The following is a 19,232-nucleotide window of genomic DNA, read 5'->3' as shown; positions in this document are numbered from 1 at the left end:
TTCAAGGTATCTGTAACCCTAAACCATTGAGTCTCCCTTTCCACTAAGGTCCTCTTTTCCACGCTTACCCCCATCTGAAGAACCAGTTGACCGATTATTGTTACCGCTTCCTCAGATGCTGGGCCCCTGTCCCATCCCTCAACATGCTCCCACCTGCCGAGTCCCATCCTTGGTTCTCCAGATGCTTCGTCTACTCTGTGCTACACTTGTGCAGCTACATGTGGACAAAGAAAAACAAAACACAACATACTGAACAGTTTCCCTTCAAATTTTCATCATGTTTCTTAAGTGGATCTGGTAAAGTTTGCATTTTTCAAGTCCACTTGTATTCTTTTCTGTTTTGTTTTGTTTCTTAGTACTCTTCTTTCTCAGAGAAGTTTGTATCTTCTTTTCCTCAACCCTCACCTGCTGAGACACTGAGACACTTTTACAATTCTTAGCTTTTTGCTTCTTAATTTTTGGAGTGCTTCAAGAGCTCAATCGATGGACCACTTTGCTTTATTATACAGTTTTCATTTCCTCTGTTGTCCTTTTTCAGACGTGGATCTGATCTCACTTCTGTGCTGTTTGCTTAGCATCCCTCTGATATGGTAGCTCTAGTAGACACAGCAAACTTACCATGTCCAGAATTCCGCACCAAATCTCACAAAACCCTCGCAAATTTCAGTCTTCCTGCAATTAGTTGGCTGCAATTCTGTACTTGCTCAGGCCAACATCCTTGGAATCGTCCTTGAGGACTTATTTTTCTCCCACTCCATAAAATCCATTGGAAAACACATTGGCCGTATATTGCAAACATGCCCATTTCACACCACTTCCGCAGGCAACTGACGTCATAACCTGGATTAAGTGAAAGCTTCACTAGAGCCTTAAAGCCAGTCATGTGATCACCCCATCAAGCCCACACATGGTGCTTCATCTGTACACTTGCCTCCTGTTACTCTTGCTTTGTCTCAGTCACTCTGACTCTGTAGGCCCTGCTGACGAGTCTGGAGGACTCTGCCCTTTCTCCCTGAGCCGGCTACCGTGGACGACCCCACAGCCCCCTCCCACAAGCCGAGCCTTCCCTTGTGTGGAGCCTGCAGAACAAGGTCTACTCTGTTGGAACTTTAGCCCCCATCTCAATTCCCCACAGCTTAGTCCAGTATGTTGTGAGGAAGTCAGAGGTTGCGATATTTTCCTCAAGGAATCCAACCTCCCCAGCACCATTTGTTGAGAAGGCGATTCTTTCATCATTGCATTGCAGTGATATTTGGGTCATAGCCAAGTGGATGTCCGTCTGGGGAATCTGTATTCGGACTTGCTCACCTTTTCCATTGATTTATCCTGCTTTACACCAACACCACACTGTCTTAATAACTGTAGCTTTACATTAAGTCATGAAGCGCTACGATCTTCCCAACTTTTTCTTTTTAGCATTGACTTTGTTAATACGGATTCCATTCATTTGCCTATAAACACTAGATTCAGTTATCAGATACTATTTTTAAAGTGAGAGAATTTATACTTTAATAACAATCCTTAAATATGTTCACTCCATCCATTTATTTCAGCCTTCATTTACTTCTCTGAGAATTTATTTTTAGGTTCTACACATCCTTCCAAGATTTATGCCCTGATACTTGGTATTTGTGATATCACCATGAAAAGTATTTCTTTAAATCTTCTTTCCTATTTCTTTACTATTAATACATATAAATGGTTATTTTTTATATTGACTTTGTATCTATTAGGTGACTTTGTATCTATTAGGTAACTTTGCAAACTTCAACCAATATTCAAATAATTTGTAGGTTATCTTATACTTTCTATATACATAATTACATCATATATCAATAATGACATTTATATATTCTTTACTTTTGTTAATTCCATTTGTATCTTTTTTGTCTGCTCGTGTGGACTATATTGGATAGAAATGTTGACAGTGAAAATATCTGACTTGTTCTTCAGCTAAGAAGGAAACATTCAACATAGAGTATTTAGAATTTCTCTATTAAATATGCCATTTAGAATCTCTCTAGTAAATGTGATATTAGTCACAGACTTGTATGTAGATATTCTATATCAAACTAAGATCTTACCAGATTTTTAGCTTGTTGAGTGGTGTTTATCATGAATGGAAGTTACATTTTATCAAATTTTTATTTACTAATATGACCATATATTTTCCACCTTTTTTCCATTAATATACAAAGTCTGGTCAAAGTGGGTCAGAAATATTTAGGTTTTTAAAATAAGAGACACATCACCACTAATTTGCTTCAAAATACTTGCCCTGCCTTCAAACATATTTATCCCATCGATCTTGTCGCTTCAAAAGCAGTTCTGGACGTCTGCTTTTGTTAGCATCTTCACGGGTTGTGATAAAAAAAATAGGGTGACTCACTGCCAAGCGCCATCCAGCAGAAAGGAGGCTTGTGGCCACATGACAGAGCGTCCTCCACTGCTGCTTTCACTGGATCTGGTGCCGTGCACCTACTGGTCTCCCCAAAGTCCAAATATCCACAGAAGATAAATGTTTTGAGTTGATCCAGGACCTGGAGGCAGCCTTAATGGCACAGCTGGAGACCCTAACGAAAGAGGACTCCAGAACTGCTTCAGAAAGTGTCCGGTGTGATGGAATAGTGTGTTTGAAGCAAAGGAAAGCATTTTTAGGGGAATTAATGGCAATGTGTATTTACATAATAATTATTTTTTATTTAAACACACACTTTATTTTTCTCTTGCTCCCTGTAGTGAATTTTGATTAGTCTGTATGTGATACTGTCTCTTGAGAGTCTTAAACTTGATCATGGGACTCCTTCCGCCCTGGGAAGGTCTTAGACTCAGCCCTCGAGCAGGACAGTGTGCAGGGCAGGCTCCTCCCTCTAGCAGGGCAGGTAGTGAGCATCTTTCTCTCCCTGGAAGACTCCACTCTGCCTTTTGGAAGTTTCACGTTCACCTGACTATTGTCCTCAGCTTCCCAAGTGACCCACGAAATTACTAAGGACACCAGGAAGAAAACACGCAGGCTTCTGGGCTCCTCTGGATCCCAGGCTCACATAACTCACAGAGCTCATGGGTTTCCTCACCCTGCCAGAGCGCTGGCCCTGCTGAGCCGAGGCCCAATACTCACCCTGACTTTGCAGGCAGCGGCCTCCAGGAGAAGGGCATCAGTGATGGCCAGTTTACCCAGGGGACTTTCTCTTTCTGGAACTCTTATTCATCTAGCTCTCATTTCCACCTGTCTTGCATGTCTTGAAAACATGATTTTTGTTACTGCAGGAGTACTGACTTACTCTAGCCCATCTAGATGAACTATTTCATTTTTCTATCCACAGCCATCATCACCTTATAAAATCCCAGAGTTTAATTGCATATTTGTTGTGACTTTACCTCCCTCCACACTGGAACTTGCACTCGAGAGGGACAAAGACTTTTGCCCGTTTTGCTTACTGTTGAGTATCAGCATTGAGGATTTTAATAACAAGTTGAAAGAGCTCAATAAACATCTGGTGAAGTTAATAAATAATATTTACTGTATATATAATCAGCCAAATGGGATTACATGCATGCATATTTAGAAAACACACATTTATAGATTTTTAACTCTATAATGGTTATTTTTTATTAGTACAAATTTATAGTACATAAAGATTTCATTCATCATGGGGAGATACGTAAGAAGCAGCAAGCTAAATTTCTGGTGTGTACTAACTACTTAATGAGTATAAACTCAAATGAATGGGAGAGAGAGCTCTTGGAAGAAGAGGGTAGAGCAAGAGTTGGCCTCACTGAGGTACAATACAGATATGATGAGAACCAGGGAATGGAATGAGAAAGCTCAGTTGCTAGGATGTTATAGTTAGAATGGCGGGAATAATGGAGTTTGCAAGGCTCTATCATTTGTAATGCAGGAATTGTACTGGACGTGTATGACTCTCTGACTCAAAGAATACTTTTCCTTCCCGCAGTTGCTTAAAGGGATACGTCAACAACAGCCTGTCCTTCTTCAACCTGAGTGAGCTCGGCATAGGGAAATCTGGCTACTGCAGGTGCTCATTCATAACTGCAGCCCTCTTTCCTGCTTGCATTACCTTGGCGACTCCTCCCTCTGCATGCTGATGAGCCCATTTACACTGTCTTGGAATTTTGGCAAATCAAGAATATTTGAGGCTTCTACACTTTGATCCCTACTCCTGACAGACTTTGTTTTCTGTGTGATTCAGGTACCGAGACTATAGAGGCCCCCCTTGGAGTTCCAAGCCCTATGAATTCACCCTCCAATACTGGCACATCCTGGCTGCCCGGCTGGCCTTCATCATCGTGTTTGAGGTTAGTCCTGAACCGAACAGAAGATTACTAGGGGTGAAAACTTTCTCACTGATCTATCACTGCCCTTTTCGAAATGAATTCTTCAGTGACTTCCAAAATAGTCAAGTCTCCATAAAAGGCTAAGACACAGTGAGACCATTAGAACACAAAGAAGTAAGAGCTGAAAAATGTAACATGGTAGGTTGGTATGCGTTTATCCCAGAAAATCAGAACAAAGACACAGTTGCACAGGTGAACTGCGAAATCTACAGCCTCTTTGTTTTGAACCTCTTGGTTGCTAGATTTAAAAAGAAAAGAATGGGTTTCAAAATTTGATTTAAAAAATTCTTATCTATTCTCTTGGATGGAGAAACCAATTTTCTGAAGAATGAAGTCTGAATACAGTAACATGGCATGACACAGTAAGTTATGCCTTAGATACTTTTATTAAAAATCTGTAGTTTGATTATCAGAGTTATGCAATAATGTTAGATAGGGATCTAGTGAAGAAGTTTTAGAGAAGCTGCCATTTTATTGCCTTGTTTAACAAGGCTCAATACAATAAAGAGTTTAACATTGGACTGTTCTGAATGTCTGCTCTTGAGGTACCTGTAAGTCCAAGAAAAGTCATTAAATGTGTCTGTTTGTTGCGGCCAAAATTATGGAAAGAGATCACCAAATAAAGACTCTTGGAAACAACTTTTAAAAGCCAACTACACCTCTCAACTGATTTCCAAAAAGTGTTTCAAGCTTTATAGTGAAATATCTTCATCCAGAAAGTGAAATGCTTATCTGTAAAGGTCTCATCCAGATTAAAAACTCTGTTACTTAATGACACTTTGATCTATAAAAGTATCTCCTAGTGAAGTGAGACTTTCCACTTATTACGAATAGCATGAGAATTTAATGCATATCTCCACTCTAGTGATTCACTAGATCCCTTATGTGGTGTGCTTTTTTATTATACACTTTTCTCTCTCTCTCTCTCTCTCTCCCTCTCCCCCCCCCCTCGTGCACGCGTGCACGCATGCACGTGCGTGGAATCTAAATGAACAGAATTAATCAAATATTTCAGTTCAGAGCAATCCATATGATTCTCTCTTTAATTTTTTCTTTATTCCCACTTATTTATTCCATTATAAAGAAAAATCTGTTCATGAGGTCTATCCTTGTTTAGACAATTTCTTCTGAAAATGGTATATAGGATATTTAAATTCAGTGAAATGTCACTGCAATACTCAGGCCTACGTCAGTTTGCTCCACTTCAAATTAATCTCTCATCAGGAATTGTGGGTCTGTTGCCATGGAAACCGGGTGCAGTTTCCTGGGAACCAAAGACCCAGGTGTGGAGCAGGCAATGTGTATGCGAGTGCATTTCCAGGTGATGCTAGATGGCTGCTCCCTGAAGAGTCCTGCTGCCTACACTCGGGGTGAGAGCTCCCCTCCCTCATGTTGTCACCAGCCACTCGTATGATTGGACTTTCTAATATGTTGTAGTTGAATAAAATGTTTTGCTTTTTTTTTGATTCTTTTGTTTAAGTCTCTTCACTTGTGACACTGACCACCACTTTTAGTCCTAGAAAGCCCTGTTGTTTCCTTTTTTATAAATTTATAGTTTTGGTCTAGTTTTGGTTGAGTTTCCAGTTGGTCAGCAAATTCCAAGATTTTCTTTTATATCCTTCATATTAGTCCTTTGCCAGTCTTAAACATAACAAACATATTTCCCTTGTCTGTAATCTATTACACAATAAATGATAATATTTAATTTTCATGTAGTTAACTCCATCACTGTTTTGCCTTCTGGGCTTATTTTTACTTTAGGTAGCTTATTTAGAAAAACTTGCTCATCTAAAGTTCACAAAAACATATTCTATTACACTACTTTACTATTAATTGTAAAGATTTACCTTTCACATATATCTATGTCTTTAAGATACCATCTGAGGGAAAGGCTTACTTTTCTTATTCTACAAATAATGAGATTTTCTACAAATAGGGCTATTTTCTAATCTCTGATATCTCCACTCATTTGTAATTCCACTGTTACATTCCAAGTTCTTCTATGTTCAGGAGTGGACCCTTGGGCTCAGTGTTCTGACACTGTAGTATATCCCAGAATCTGAGAAAGCAAGGTTCATCTCACTCACCCTTAACATAGGTGTTCCCCTCACATCTCTCTCCCTCACTCTCTCTGTCTCTCTCTCTCTCACTGTCTCTCTCTTTCTGTCTCTCTCTGTGTGTCTCTGTCTGTCTCTCTCTCTCACTATCTCTTTCTCTTCCTAGATCTGTCTCTCTGTCTCTCTCTCCATCTCTGTCACTGTCTCTCTGTCTCTCTCTGTCTCTCTGTCTCTCTCTCTGTCTCTCTCTCTGATGGGAGAACTTAGGTATACTTATTTGATTTTTAAAATAAATTTGTGCAGATTTATGGGATGTCTTGTGATGTGTCAATACATGTATATATTGTATAATTTTTATAATACTGGTGACTAAACCCAGGTCTTCTCACTGAGGTGCATCCCTGAGCCCTTTTTGAATATTTTATTTTGAGACAGGGTTTCATTAAGTCATGAAGTTACCAAGGCTGGGTGAGAAGTCACAAGGCTTCTGCCTCAGCCTCCTAAAGAACTGGGACTATGGGGATGCACAACCATGCTTGGCTTGTGTAATGCTTATATCAGATTAAGTGAACACACCTATCTCCTAAATATTTATTGTTTCTTTGTGGTAAAGGTAATCGAAATCCTTTCTTTCTGTGTTCTTTAAGATATACAGTGCACTGTAGTCATCCTGTTGTACAAACACAGCACACCTGAACTGATTCTCCTGCTAAACTATTACTTAGTACGTGTTATCAGTCTTTCACCATCTCTTCCTACCCACTACTATCTCCAGACTTGGATAACCAGTAATCTACTCAACTTCTATGATACTAACTTGTTCTAGATTTCACACATTCATTATTCTTATTTTTCAAAATTGGCTTAGCTACTTGACATTATTGGGTAATCATATAAAATTTTATATCTATGTTTCATATAAGAATTATGGTTAGAATTACATTTGTAGAAATTCGAAATTATTAGCACATTTTCAAAAGCTGTGCTTTTTCATTAACATTGAACTTGCTACAATTATTTTATCTTTAGTTGAGTTTTCAAACATTTTTTTGTTAATTGGCTAATTTTTTGGTTTATTTCCACAAAATTTGTAGATACTGCTGTGGTTATAGTGAAGGCTATCTTACCCTTCATTGCATGATTTGCCCGATCTTGATGCTGTGCTGGATCAAAATGGTTCTCAGAGGACCACAGTTCCTCATGCAGGGATCTTTCTTTTTTCTTTTTTTTTTGCAGTGGGGGCAAGGAGTTTTCAATCTGTTTCAAAATTATTGGGGTTTTTTTCATTAATTTTACTGGTACATTTTAGGTGTACAATACGATGACATTCATCATTGGGAATTTGCACCTTTACATGATGTAGCTTGGTTCTTATTTTCCCCATTCCCTGCCCTCCCTTCAACCCCTCCATGCCTCCCTTTTACAGAGACTTTGTTTCCATTTTTTCCTTTTCTCATATTTTTTCCTTTCCCGTCTTTCTTTTCCCCTACCCCTCCCACTTTTCCTTCCCCTTTAGAACTTTTCTTCTTGTTTCACATTATCTATTATACATTTTGATTCTTATTTACACTTTCAGTTTCTCCACCAGAGAAACTATTTGGTATTGACACATGTGTGTCCTATTTATTTCACTTGGGAGTATGGCCTCAATATGCATCCATGTAGCTATAAATGTCTCTAGTTTCTCATTCTTTATGGCTGAATAGTACTCAATTTTATTTACAAAAAAAACAACAACACACATCTTCTTTAGCCAGTCTCCACCTGATGGGCATTTGGGCTGTTTCCAAGCTTTAGCTATTGCGAACTGTGCTACTATAAACATGGGTGCACATATATCACTGTGGTATGATTCTTTTAATTCTTTTGGGAAGATACCCAGCAAGGGACTAGGTGGGTCAAATGGGACCTCTACTCCTAGTTTTTTGAGGTATCTCCATATTGATTGCCATATCTGGTTGCAACAGTCATTCAGGGATCTTTCACCTGTTCCATTGTCCTTGTAAATATTATCATTCACCATTAATGACAGTTTTGCCTCTTCATTTGCAAAGTTTATACTTCAGTTTTGCTTATCTTACTGTCCTAAGAATTGTAGAGTGATGTTGACAGTACTGATATGAGGGAACATGGTTGTTCCAACTCAAATAAGTACTTCTAACTTTGTAAAATACAAGGTTTGCTGTAGGATTGTTGAAGGTCAACTCTTATCAATTAAAGATAAATTTCTCCTATTTTAGTCACCTGTTTCTTGATAAATTATGCTAAACTTTAGCAAATCCTTTTTTAAAAAATAAATTTGCTTCTTAATTTTGAATGGTCTTTGCATATCGGCCTATATAAATCAGCTTGTAGGATCCTGTAATATTATTTTATAGGACTTGGAAAATATAGCTCTTTATCAGTTTAAATTATGATAAGTATTCTTTTATTTTTATTTTTACACCCTTGAAGTATATTGTTGGATTTTTTTATAAATGGTTAGGGAAAATTTTCTGATTATCTAACTATTTATGGGAAAATATGGCCTACTCAATTATAATCTACATTGCAATGCAAAGAGCCACTTAGGAACTTCATGAATACCAAACCATCACTCCAAAAAATTTTAGACAACATCCTAGGAAAAGAAAATGAGGATCACAACCCCAGGAAGTCCAGCAGAATAAATCCATCAGGCACAACAAGAAATTAAATGCAAAGGAGGAGAATCCAACAAAAAGAAAAAGACATGACAATGATAAGTCAATACATATCAGTTATAACCATCAATGTTACTGGTCTCAATTCACCAATCAAAAGAAGTAGACTAGCAGAATGGGTCAAGAAGCAAGATCCAACAATGTGCTGCATACAAGAAACACACTTAATTCAAAAAGAAACTCATATAGTGAAAGTTAAAGGGTGGACAACAATATTCCATGTGAGAGGAACCTGAAAAAAAGCCAGAATAGCTATCCTCTTTCCAGATAAAGTGGAGTTCAAACCAACACTGATTGAGACAAAGAAGGACACTACATCCTTGCAAAAGGAACAACCCAAGAGGAAGAGATGACAATCATAAATATATATGCACGAAACACTAGTGTGCCCAACAATATAAAACAAATACTATGGACATGAAAAATCAAATAAATACTAATACAATAGTAGTGAGAGACCTTAATACCCTACTCTCACAAATAGATAGATCAACTAGACAAAAAAAAATAAAAAACAAAATACTAGAACTCAATCAAACTCTTGAACAAATGAAGATAACAGATGTTCACAGAGTGTTCCACCCCACAAAATCAGAAAAGACATTCTTTTCAGCTGCACAAGGGTTGCTCTCCAAAATAGATGACATACTTGCTCATAGAACATGTTTAAGCAAGTGCCAAGGAATTGAAGTTATCCCCTGTATATTACCAGACCATAGTGCTATGAAATTGGAGATCAATAGCAAAAGAAACCTCAAGAATTTCATAAACACATGGAAATTGAACAACACACTTCTGAATAACAAGTGGGTCACAGAGGAAATTAAAGAAGAAATCAGACAGTTCCTACAATTAAATGACAATGCAACATATCAGAATCTATGGGACACAATGAAAGCAGTCTTACAAGGGAAATTCATAGCAGTGAATACTCAAATTAGGAAAATAATGTGAACTCAGTTAAACAACCTGATACTGAACCTCAAGCTTCAAGAAAAAGAAGAGCAGGACAAACCCAAAGCTCATACAAGGGAGGAAATTATAAAGATCAGAGCAGAAATCAATTCAATGGAGACTAAGAGAATGATACAAAAATTCAATGAAGCAAAGAGTTGGTTTTTCGAATGAATAAACAAAATTGACAAACCCTTAGCCAACCTTATCAGAAAAAGGAAAGAAAAGGCCTAAATCCATGCAATTAAGAATGAAAAGGGTGAAATTACAATGAACCCAGCAGAAATCCAGAGTATCATCAATACTTACTTTGAGAACCTATAAGCCAATAAGATGGAAAACACAGAAGAAATGGACAGATTCCTAGATATGTACGAATTACCAAATTTGAATGAAGAAGACCTAAAAATTCTAAACAACCCAATATCAATCAATGAAAGTGAAAATGTAATTAAAAACTTATCAACTCAGAAAAGCTCGGGTCCTGATGGCTTCACTGCTGAATTCTACAAGATATTTAGAGAGGAACTACTGCCACTACTGTTTAAACTCTTCAGTGAAATTGAAAGGGAAGCAATAATCCCGAATTCATTCCTTAAGCAAGCATCACATTGATCCCCAAAGGAGAGAAAGACCCAACTGAAAAGGAGAACTATAGGCCAATCTCACTAATGAACACAGATGCAAAAATCCATAATAAGATACTGACAAATAGAATGCAGAAGATCATCAAGAAGATCATACACCCTGACCAAGGGGGATTCATCCCAGGGATGCAGGGATGGTTCAACATACACAAATCAATCAATGTAGTACACTGTATCAATAGAGCCAAGGACAAAAACTATATGATTATCTCCATAGATGCAGAAAAAGCATTTGACAAAATCCAACACACATTTATGGTAAAAGCCCTCCAAAAAATTGGAATAGATGGTCTCTACCTCAATCTGATAAAAGCCATCTATGAAAAACCAACAGCCAATATCATACTAAATAGTCAAAAACTGAACTCCTCCACACTAAAATCAGGAACAAGACAAGGATGTCCACTATCACCACTCTTGTTCAATATAGTTTTGGAAACATTAGCCACAGCAATTAGACAAGAGAAAGAAATAAAAGGAATAAAGATAGGTAATGAAGAAGTCAAATTGTCATTATTTGCAGATGACATGATACTCTATATAGAAGTCCCCAAGAACTCCACCAAAAGTCTTCTAGACTTAATAACCAAATTCAGTAATGTAGCTGGATACATGATCAACACACAAAAATCAATAGCTTTCCTGTACATGAACAACAGACTCACTGAGACAGAAATAAGGCAAACAATTCCTTTCACAATACCACCCCCAAAACTGAAATACCTAAGAATCAACCTAACAAAGAAATCAAAGACCTCTTCTCTGAAATCTATAGCACTCTGAAAAGAGAGATTGAAGATGATATCAGAAAATAGAAAGAAATCCCTTCCTCCTGGATAAGAAGAATCAACATAGTGAAAATGGCCATACTTCCAAAACTGCTATATTGATTCAATGCAATCCCAGTTGAAATCCCAGCAGCATACTTCATGGACCGTGAGAAAACAATCCAAAAATTCATTTGGAATAAGAAGAGACCTAGAATAGTGAAAGCAATTCTAGGTAACAGAGACATTGCAGGGGGTATCACAACCCCCAACTTGAAACTATACTACAAAGCTATGGTGATAAAAAAAAAAACAGCATGGTACTGGCAAAGAAACAGACCTGAGGACCAGTGGAACAGATTAGAAGATGCAGAAACAACTCCAGACACACTCAGCCATCTCATCTTCGACAAAGTCGTCAAACACCCTCACTGGAAGAAAGATAGCCTCTTTAATAAATGGTGCTGGAAAAATTGGGTTTCGATTTGCCAAAGATTAAAACTAGACTTATATCTCTCACCATGCACTAAACTAAAAATGAAGTGGATTAAAGATCTAAATATTGAAACAGAAACACTAAACCAGCTGAAACAAAGGTTAGGTGGAACTCTTGAAGACATTGATGTAGGAAAAGATTTTATGAAAAAAACCTCAGTTGCCCGTGAACTAGCACAATCAACCAGTGGTATCTCTTTTTATTAAAAACCCTTTGTACAGCAAGAGAAACCACCAACAGTGTGAAAAGACAACCCACAATATGGGAAAATATTTTCACCTGTTGTTCCTCAGACAAAGGTCTACTATCTAGAATATATAAAGAACTTAAAAAAAATTGGACCTCCCGAACTTGAAGACCCAGTCCAAAAATGAGCACCTGAAATGAACATTTTTCAGACAAAGAAGTAGAAATAGCAAATAAACATACGAAAAATTCTTCAACATCACTGGTCATTCAAGAGATAAAAATGAAAACAATGCTGAGACTCCACCTCACCCCAGAAAGAATGGCTGCTATCATGAAATCAACCAATAGCAAATGCTGGCAGGGGTGTGGGGAAAGAGGAACCCTGCTCCATTGCTGGTGGGAGTGTAGAATGGTGCAACCACTGTGGAAATCAGTATGGAGATACCTCAAAGAACTGGGACTGGAAGTTCCATTTAACCCAGCTATTCCCTTGCTGGGTATCTTCCCCCAAAAAAAGAATCATACCACAGTGATATATGTGCACCCATGTTCATAGCAGCACAATTTGTAATAGCTAAAACTTGGAAGCAGCCCAATTGCCCATCAACTAGAGGCTGGATAAAGAAAATGTGGGGTTTTATAAAATGGAGTACTACTTAGCCATAAAAAATGAGAAACTAGAGACATTTATAGCTAAATGGATGCACATTGAGGCGATACACTTAAGTGAAATAAATAGGACACACATGTGTAAATACCAAATAGTTTCTCTAGTGTGAGAAACTGAAAGTGTAAATAAGGACTAAAAGGTCTAATAGATCATGTGAAATAGGAAGAAAAAGGGCAAAGGGGAGAGGGAAGTGGGAGGGGTAGGGGAAAGGAAAGAAGGGAATGGAATTAATATGAGAAAATGGAAAAATGGAAACAAAGTCTTTGTAAATAGGGAAGGATGGAGGGGTTGAAGGGAGGGCAGGGGAAGGGGGAAAAATAAGAAGCAAGAGAGATTATGTAATGGTGCAAATTTCCCATGATGAACGTCATTATATTGTATACCTAAAATGTACCAATTAAATTAATTTTAAAAAAAAAGAAGTTGGGTCTCAGGCCAGCATCACAGGCAGGCTGGGTTCTCTGAGATTTGCAGGGTGTGTATTATGATCTACTAGACTAGACATGGACTTTTTCCTACATGTGATGTCTCATTTGTGTATCATAATGCACGTCATAATACTAAGCATAATACCATTCCATAATGTATAATACTATAGACGAGGATTTGAGATTTGTTTCAGGTGTTATAAAGTGATATCAACATATGACAGCAAAAATTCATTATTTTCTTTTAACACTAAGATGGTAGATGGCAGTAGTAATATTCCCCATATAGTTTTTGAAACTATGAATATTCCCTATGCTGCACATTAAACTCTGATGCTTGCTTTTAAGGGAAGTGCACCCTTGTTCATGATTGCTATATTTTATAATTACTATTTCAGAATCTTGAAAATTGTGCTTTCTGCTCTTACTTTGCAGCACCTTGTTTTTGGGATTAAGTCTTTCATCGCGTACCTGATTCCAGATGTACCCAAAGGCCTACATGAACGAATACGGCGGGAGAAGTACTTAGTCCAAGAAATGATGTATGAGGCCGAACTGGAACATTTACAACAACAACGGAGAAAAAGTGGTCAGCCTGTTCACCATGAATGGCCTTAGTTGATGTCTGCTACCAGTAGGGGAGGTACCCTTAGTGTGAGGGAAGTGGCAACCTCAGCTGGAGAGGGGACCAAGGAGGAAGGTGTGCTGGTCAAAATATGCATATAATAGGCTCCCTGGAAAGGCATCACAGCAATCACTGGGATTTGGAATGGTCGTATTTCTAGGGAGGGAGAAGCTGAACTTAAAGGCAGCTTAACCTGACATTGCAGATCAGAGGCAGCATAATAGAAAGGGTGGCGATGAGGTTTCTAGAGATAGATTTGCATGGAAATGCTGACAGCCAGGCATGACTTAAAGTGTCCTGTGGTCACATGCTAATCTGACTTGGGAACCTTCCGCTGAGTTGAGATGCTTGCAACAAATGACTTAAATCAGTTACTGCCTTTGCTGCTGGAATTCCGTGTCCTTTCTGCTTTTAGGTTGCTAGGAACTGCCCTTGTCTCCTGAGAGTATGGATCTTTGCCACAACAAATTTATGCTGCTTTACACCGACTATGCAGTTAAAGAATTGCACACCACCTTTCATAGTCAAACCAAAAATCTAAGATTCCAAAAAGAATACCATTCCTCGAAATTGTATTGTATTCCATCAGCTATGGGGAAGTCTGTTTTCTTACTGGCAAAGCCAGATGCACTGCATATTTTTATACATAGAAAACATGAATGAGGTTTGACTGATACTCATATCATTTAGAACATGACTAATCCATACTTTACTGCAGAAAGCTATTTTATCAACTATTTAGTTTTTCCCTCTCTGGATTATTACAAATTTCACAGAATGTTATCTTGAAATGCTGTAAATATGTTGATTTTCCTTGTTTCTTTGCACCTTGACCATTTGGAATGCAAGATTGAGTTTATGCAACTCTGAGACCAGTTACACAGTATGCTATTGCAATATGTTTATTCAGGAAACCTGAAGCCAGATTGTCTATAACATTTATGCTTTTTCTACAATGTGCTATCTCAACAATGAGCTAATGAAAACCATGCATGTTGATAGATCTGTGATTTGTAAAAAAAAATACTTGAATCTACTTTCTTTTTCATCACTGAAGGGAGGTTCCTATTATTGCTTCATTATAGATTGATTTATTTTTTAACTGCCTGGAAACAAATTCAGATTAATTGTGAAGACATAATTTTGCTTTATTGTGAAATTCCTATTTTGATGTCAACTCTGTCTGACCACAGATTGATGGGGAATTCAACTAGACAAAGTCCAGGAACAGATAGGAAGGAAAGCAAAGTTGAAGTAAGGGAATGTAAGGTAAAAATCAAGACTCTTTTCCTTGCAAAACAAGGAAATCCAAGTTTTCCTCTCCTGGAAATGAAGCAAGAAATCACACACACATACACATACACACATCATGATTTTTATTACTTATCCAATTAATTTTTGCCCAATGAAGTAAAGCACAGTTATTTCCAAAATTTGAAAGACCCAATTAGGCACAACAGAAAGAAAGCTACTTCCTGTAAATTCCAGAATTTCTCTAGTAGGGAAATTATAAATTTCACTTACTTTATAATTCTAGCACCAAAAATGTTTGCTGACCTTTCCTTCCTTTGCTCCAGGGAAAAGTGGCTCCATTATAATTGTGTCCTTGTTTTTGTCAAGAATATTCACTTCTCTCTTTGCCCTCTGATCCTGAGGAGGAGGCTGGCCACTTGCTCAGTTTTGCTCAACTTGATGCTCAAAACTGAAAATCTAAGTTGCTTATGCAGTTGCTTAACTGACAAGGCTGGAGTGGTCAGCAGTCAGCTGAGCAGTGGGAAGGCTTCTGAATCTAAATTTCCTCATCGTTTTTTGCCATGTAGGACTCTTAGGTTCAGGTGTACTAATTCCAGTGCCTGCACGACAGAGTTTCAGAGCATCCATGTTTACTTTTCTTTGTTAATTAGATGTGTATACATGCCTGAGTACAAACACTCTCCCAGTTTACCTGAAAGTTACTTGTTTTGCAAATTAAGACTGCAAGACAATGACATTTGTCTTACAGGAGGGCAAAATAGAATCATAGCTGTGTCCCTCAGAATTCTTCTCTTTCCATGTTTTTATATAGCCCCATCAGGGTATAAAATCATATTGATTGATATGAAAAAAAGACATTTTAATAAGAATTGTAATGTCTTCATTTAGAAAATGCCTTCCCTGTTATTTCTGCAACAGACATGAAAAATAGTAAACAGAAAATTACCTGAAATGTTTCTTTTGTGAAACAGTGCGGTAGAACTAGCTACGTCTTCAGCCTTGTTGACAGTAAAATGCTGGCACCTGCTCCTCGTACTCTGGTTTTTGAGCACTCTGATGGAGTTAAAATATTTTATATCTTGGTTTTCCTATGAATACAAATTACTTCTCAAAGATTTACAGCACACACTAGTCTCAGGAATTCTGTATTACACGAATGCTGCTTATATATTTTCATACTCTACCTTGTTGTCTTTGTAAGCAAATAACCAATAAACACGCGCATGCGGTCTGCGTTGACAAGCTCCCCAGCGCTGAGGAGATTCCCAGCACAATGCGCGGAAAATCACTGCAGCTCTTAGCTGAAATAGCCCGCTGTTGTCTCGCCCGTGCGTGCACGCGCTTTCAGGGCCTAGGCTGCCGGCCGGCCGACTGCATGTCAAGAGAGGCGATGTCGAATGGAGAACATTCCTCTGAAATGACTTTGTAGCACAATCCGTTGTATAATGGAATGAATATAAAGTTTTTCACTCAATAAATTATTATTTGATATGGCATTTTCCTATAATTTCCATGTTAAAAATTAATTCTGCTTTTTAAAAATATTAAATGGAGATTCTTGAGTGGGGGGTGCGGTTAACGCTTTACCTCTATGAAGCAATAGGATTTTTTAATTTTTATTTTTATTAGTACATGTTTGTGGCGCATAAGGATTACATTCCTCGTGGGGAGTTGGTATATGTACAGAACACATCTTAATTCCTTTTACTTCCCCTAATCCTGTCCTCCCTCCTGCCTCCTTCCATTCTTGGTCTCCTTCCCTTTTGCAAAACATTCGTCTTGCTGTGTCCTATTATCTAGTTTTTATTTTACTCTTTAATTTATTTATACCTTGGGTTTCTCACGTAAGAGAACTCATGTGATATTTAAGCTTATGTGCCTGATTTATTTCCCTCAACATTATAGTCTCAAAGTACATCCATTTTCCCACAAATAACTCAAGTTTATTCTTCATGTTTGTATTCTTGCAAGTCCTTACCCCATTCTTAACAAGTTTTGACTATCTTCTGATAACATTATTGTTACCTTCAAAACATTTGTACATATAAGTGCAGATGGGATATCACACTGATCCTAAAGTTTTGTTCCTGAGACAGATGGTAGGGGAAACTTGATTATATCTTGTGAAGACAAAAAGGCTCCTATCATTATGGATACTTTCTCTTTTTCATGCATATATTGGCTATTACAACTGCCATCAAAATCTCCTTGGGTCATGAATCCCAGTAGAGATACTGTAAGTGCCAAGGGCAGAGAACAGACCAGCCAGCAGCCAACAGGAGGCTGGCCACTTGCTCAGTTTTGCTCAACTTGATGCTCAAAACCAAAAATCTAAGTTGCCTATACAGTTGCTTAACTGACAAGGCTGAAGTGGTCAGCGGTCAGTTGGAAGCAGGTGTGCAGTGCGTGTGGACACACACATCACTGTGCACATTTTGTATAAGAAGCAGCACTCACTGCCTGTGGGATGTCCCTAACTCAGCTCTGCCATGCTCAGCAGAGATGTCCACGCCACTTCCCTTAGATCTCAACATTCTAATGAGCTCAGCAATCAGCCTAGGTTTATCCAGAGAACCAGTCTACCTCTTACTCCTGCTATTCTTACTGGCTCAAAAAATAACCTTTGATGAGTGGCCTAAAAACCCTTATGGAAAGGGAAGTGCTTCCTTCTAGGCATTTCTATTTAAAATAAAGTTTGCTAGCACTGCATGGCCCAAAGCAAAGATTAAGTGGGCTTTAGTTTGAACCACTGAGCATCCCCTGCTCTTGCTACCTAGGATCTGTGCCACTGCAGTGGTGACCAGTTCCCATGAACTGAGCTTGCCAGATTATGCAGTTTCATGATTACATCAGATGACTTCCACTTCCGGGAACATGAATGTGATAAGCCCTGCACTCTAGCTTCATCCACATGGACACAACTTTTTCTTAGGAAAGTAAAATGAAGGCAGACAGATTGTCAGAAAAGGGTCTTGCACTTGGGCCCAGCTGCAGTTTCTGGTAGCATCGAAGTCCACTGCCAGGGGGAGAAGCTTGTAACTCTGACCTCACTGCCATCACCATGCCAGGTGTGCTTCTGCACAGCCCACCTGAGAAAGCCCTTTGTCCCTTGCGCACCGGGCCCCGGGTTGGAGTTCCGGTTATCCAGACAGTGTGTACAGCTCCTCTTTACTTTTTTCCATCTAAATTCTGTCTTTGCAGAAAAAAAAAGATGTCTGCTCTATTTTTCACAAAGCGAACTTTCCCCAACTCTGCATTAAAAATAAAACTATGCGATCTACTTAGATGCTCCCCACACAAAGTAACTGCCACCTGCGTGGTTACCCATGTGGGTCTGAGGCTGCCTCAGTGCCCTCACAGTGTGATTTTGTCCATGTCTGTGCCACTCAGCACTACCAGGTAAAAATTCTTTAGGCCAAATTGAACACCTCTTCTAACTTAGGCGGAGAGACGTTACTTCCTTCAGGACTCTAAGAAGAGAGATTGAATGAGCAGGAAAATCCGGCGGCTAAGATGTTTGTGGAGCAATGAGCTTTGGAGACAGCAGAGGAAACTTGGAGACTGCTCCACCTAGGAAAAGGTTGCTTTTGAGTCTGATTTCGGTTCCTGCTGCGTACAATCCAGACCTTTCTATGATCAAAAGCAAACCATAGTTTAGTTCATCTTTCAGCACACTAAAGAAGTGAGATTTTTGTTTTTCTTTCTTTGCTTTTTTTCCTTATCTGTGTTAGAATAATGAAGCTAAATCTAGTGAGCTTATTCTTTGCTCAGATAACCTCTGATCAAAGAGTAAACTCCTTAATTTTGATGTTAATAAAAATGGACACAAAATTATATGCAATTTTTGTCTTTGTGGGATGAGTGTCCATGGGCCTCCAGACTGTATTTTCAGGTAGGAAAGATCTACTGCAGTCTTACAATTGAAAAGAGAATTCAAGAATGGTCAGAGGAGGATGTCTCCATCAATTTTCAGTCTGTTCAGTAGGAGAAAGTATTCTGCGATCATATATTTAGCCAGATGATTATAAATATTAACTTTTACTCATACGATCGCCTTGTCTATCTTAAAACTATGCACTTTTGTTAA

General features: G+C 38.3%; 1 protein-coding gene across 5 annotated transcripts in view; it reads left to right on the top strand.

The window, feature by feature from the left end:
• Ano3 (anoctamin 3) overlaps positions 1–16,648 on the top strand; it is a 364,844-nt gene extending 348,196 nt beyond the window's left edge. For all 5 annotated transcript variants that reach the window (XM_087211519.1, XM_087211518.1, XM_021263939.2 and 2 more), the window contains 3 exons: positions 3,957–4,037; positions 4,212–4,317; positions 13,702–16,648. In XM_087211519.1, the coding sequence (XP_087067645.1) occupies positions 3,957–4,037; positions 4,212–4,317; positions 13,702–13,884 (370 nt within the window). In that variant the 3' untranslated portion in view covers positions 13,885–16,648. The remainder of the gene's footprint in view (positions 1–3,956; positions 4,038–4,211; positions 4,318–13,701) is intronic.
• Positions 16,649–19,232: the final 2,584 nt, after the last annotated feature.

The sequence above is a fragment of the Heterocephalus glaber genome, unplaced genomic scaffold (genome assembly GCF_053883595.1).
Source record: "Heterocephalus glaber isolate CG9 unplaced genomic scaffold, H.glaber_assembly_v1.0 deba00001428, whole genome shotgun sequence".
NCBI lineage: Eukaryota > Metazoa > Chordata > Mammalia > Rodentia > Bathyergidae > Heterocephalus > Heterocephalus glaber.
This window is presented reverse-complemented; position numbering and strand designations above follow the sequence as displayed.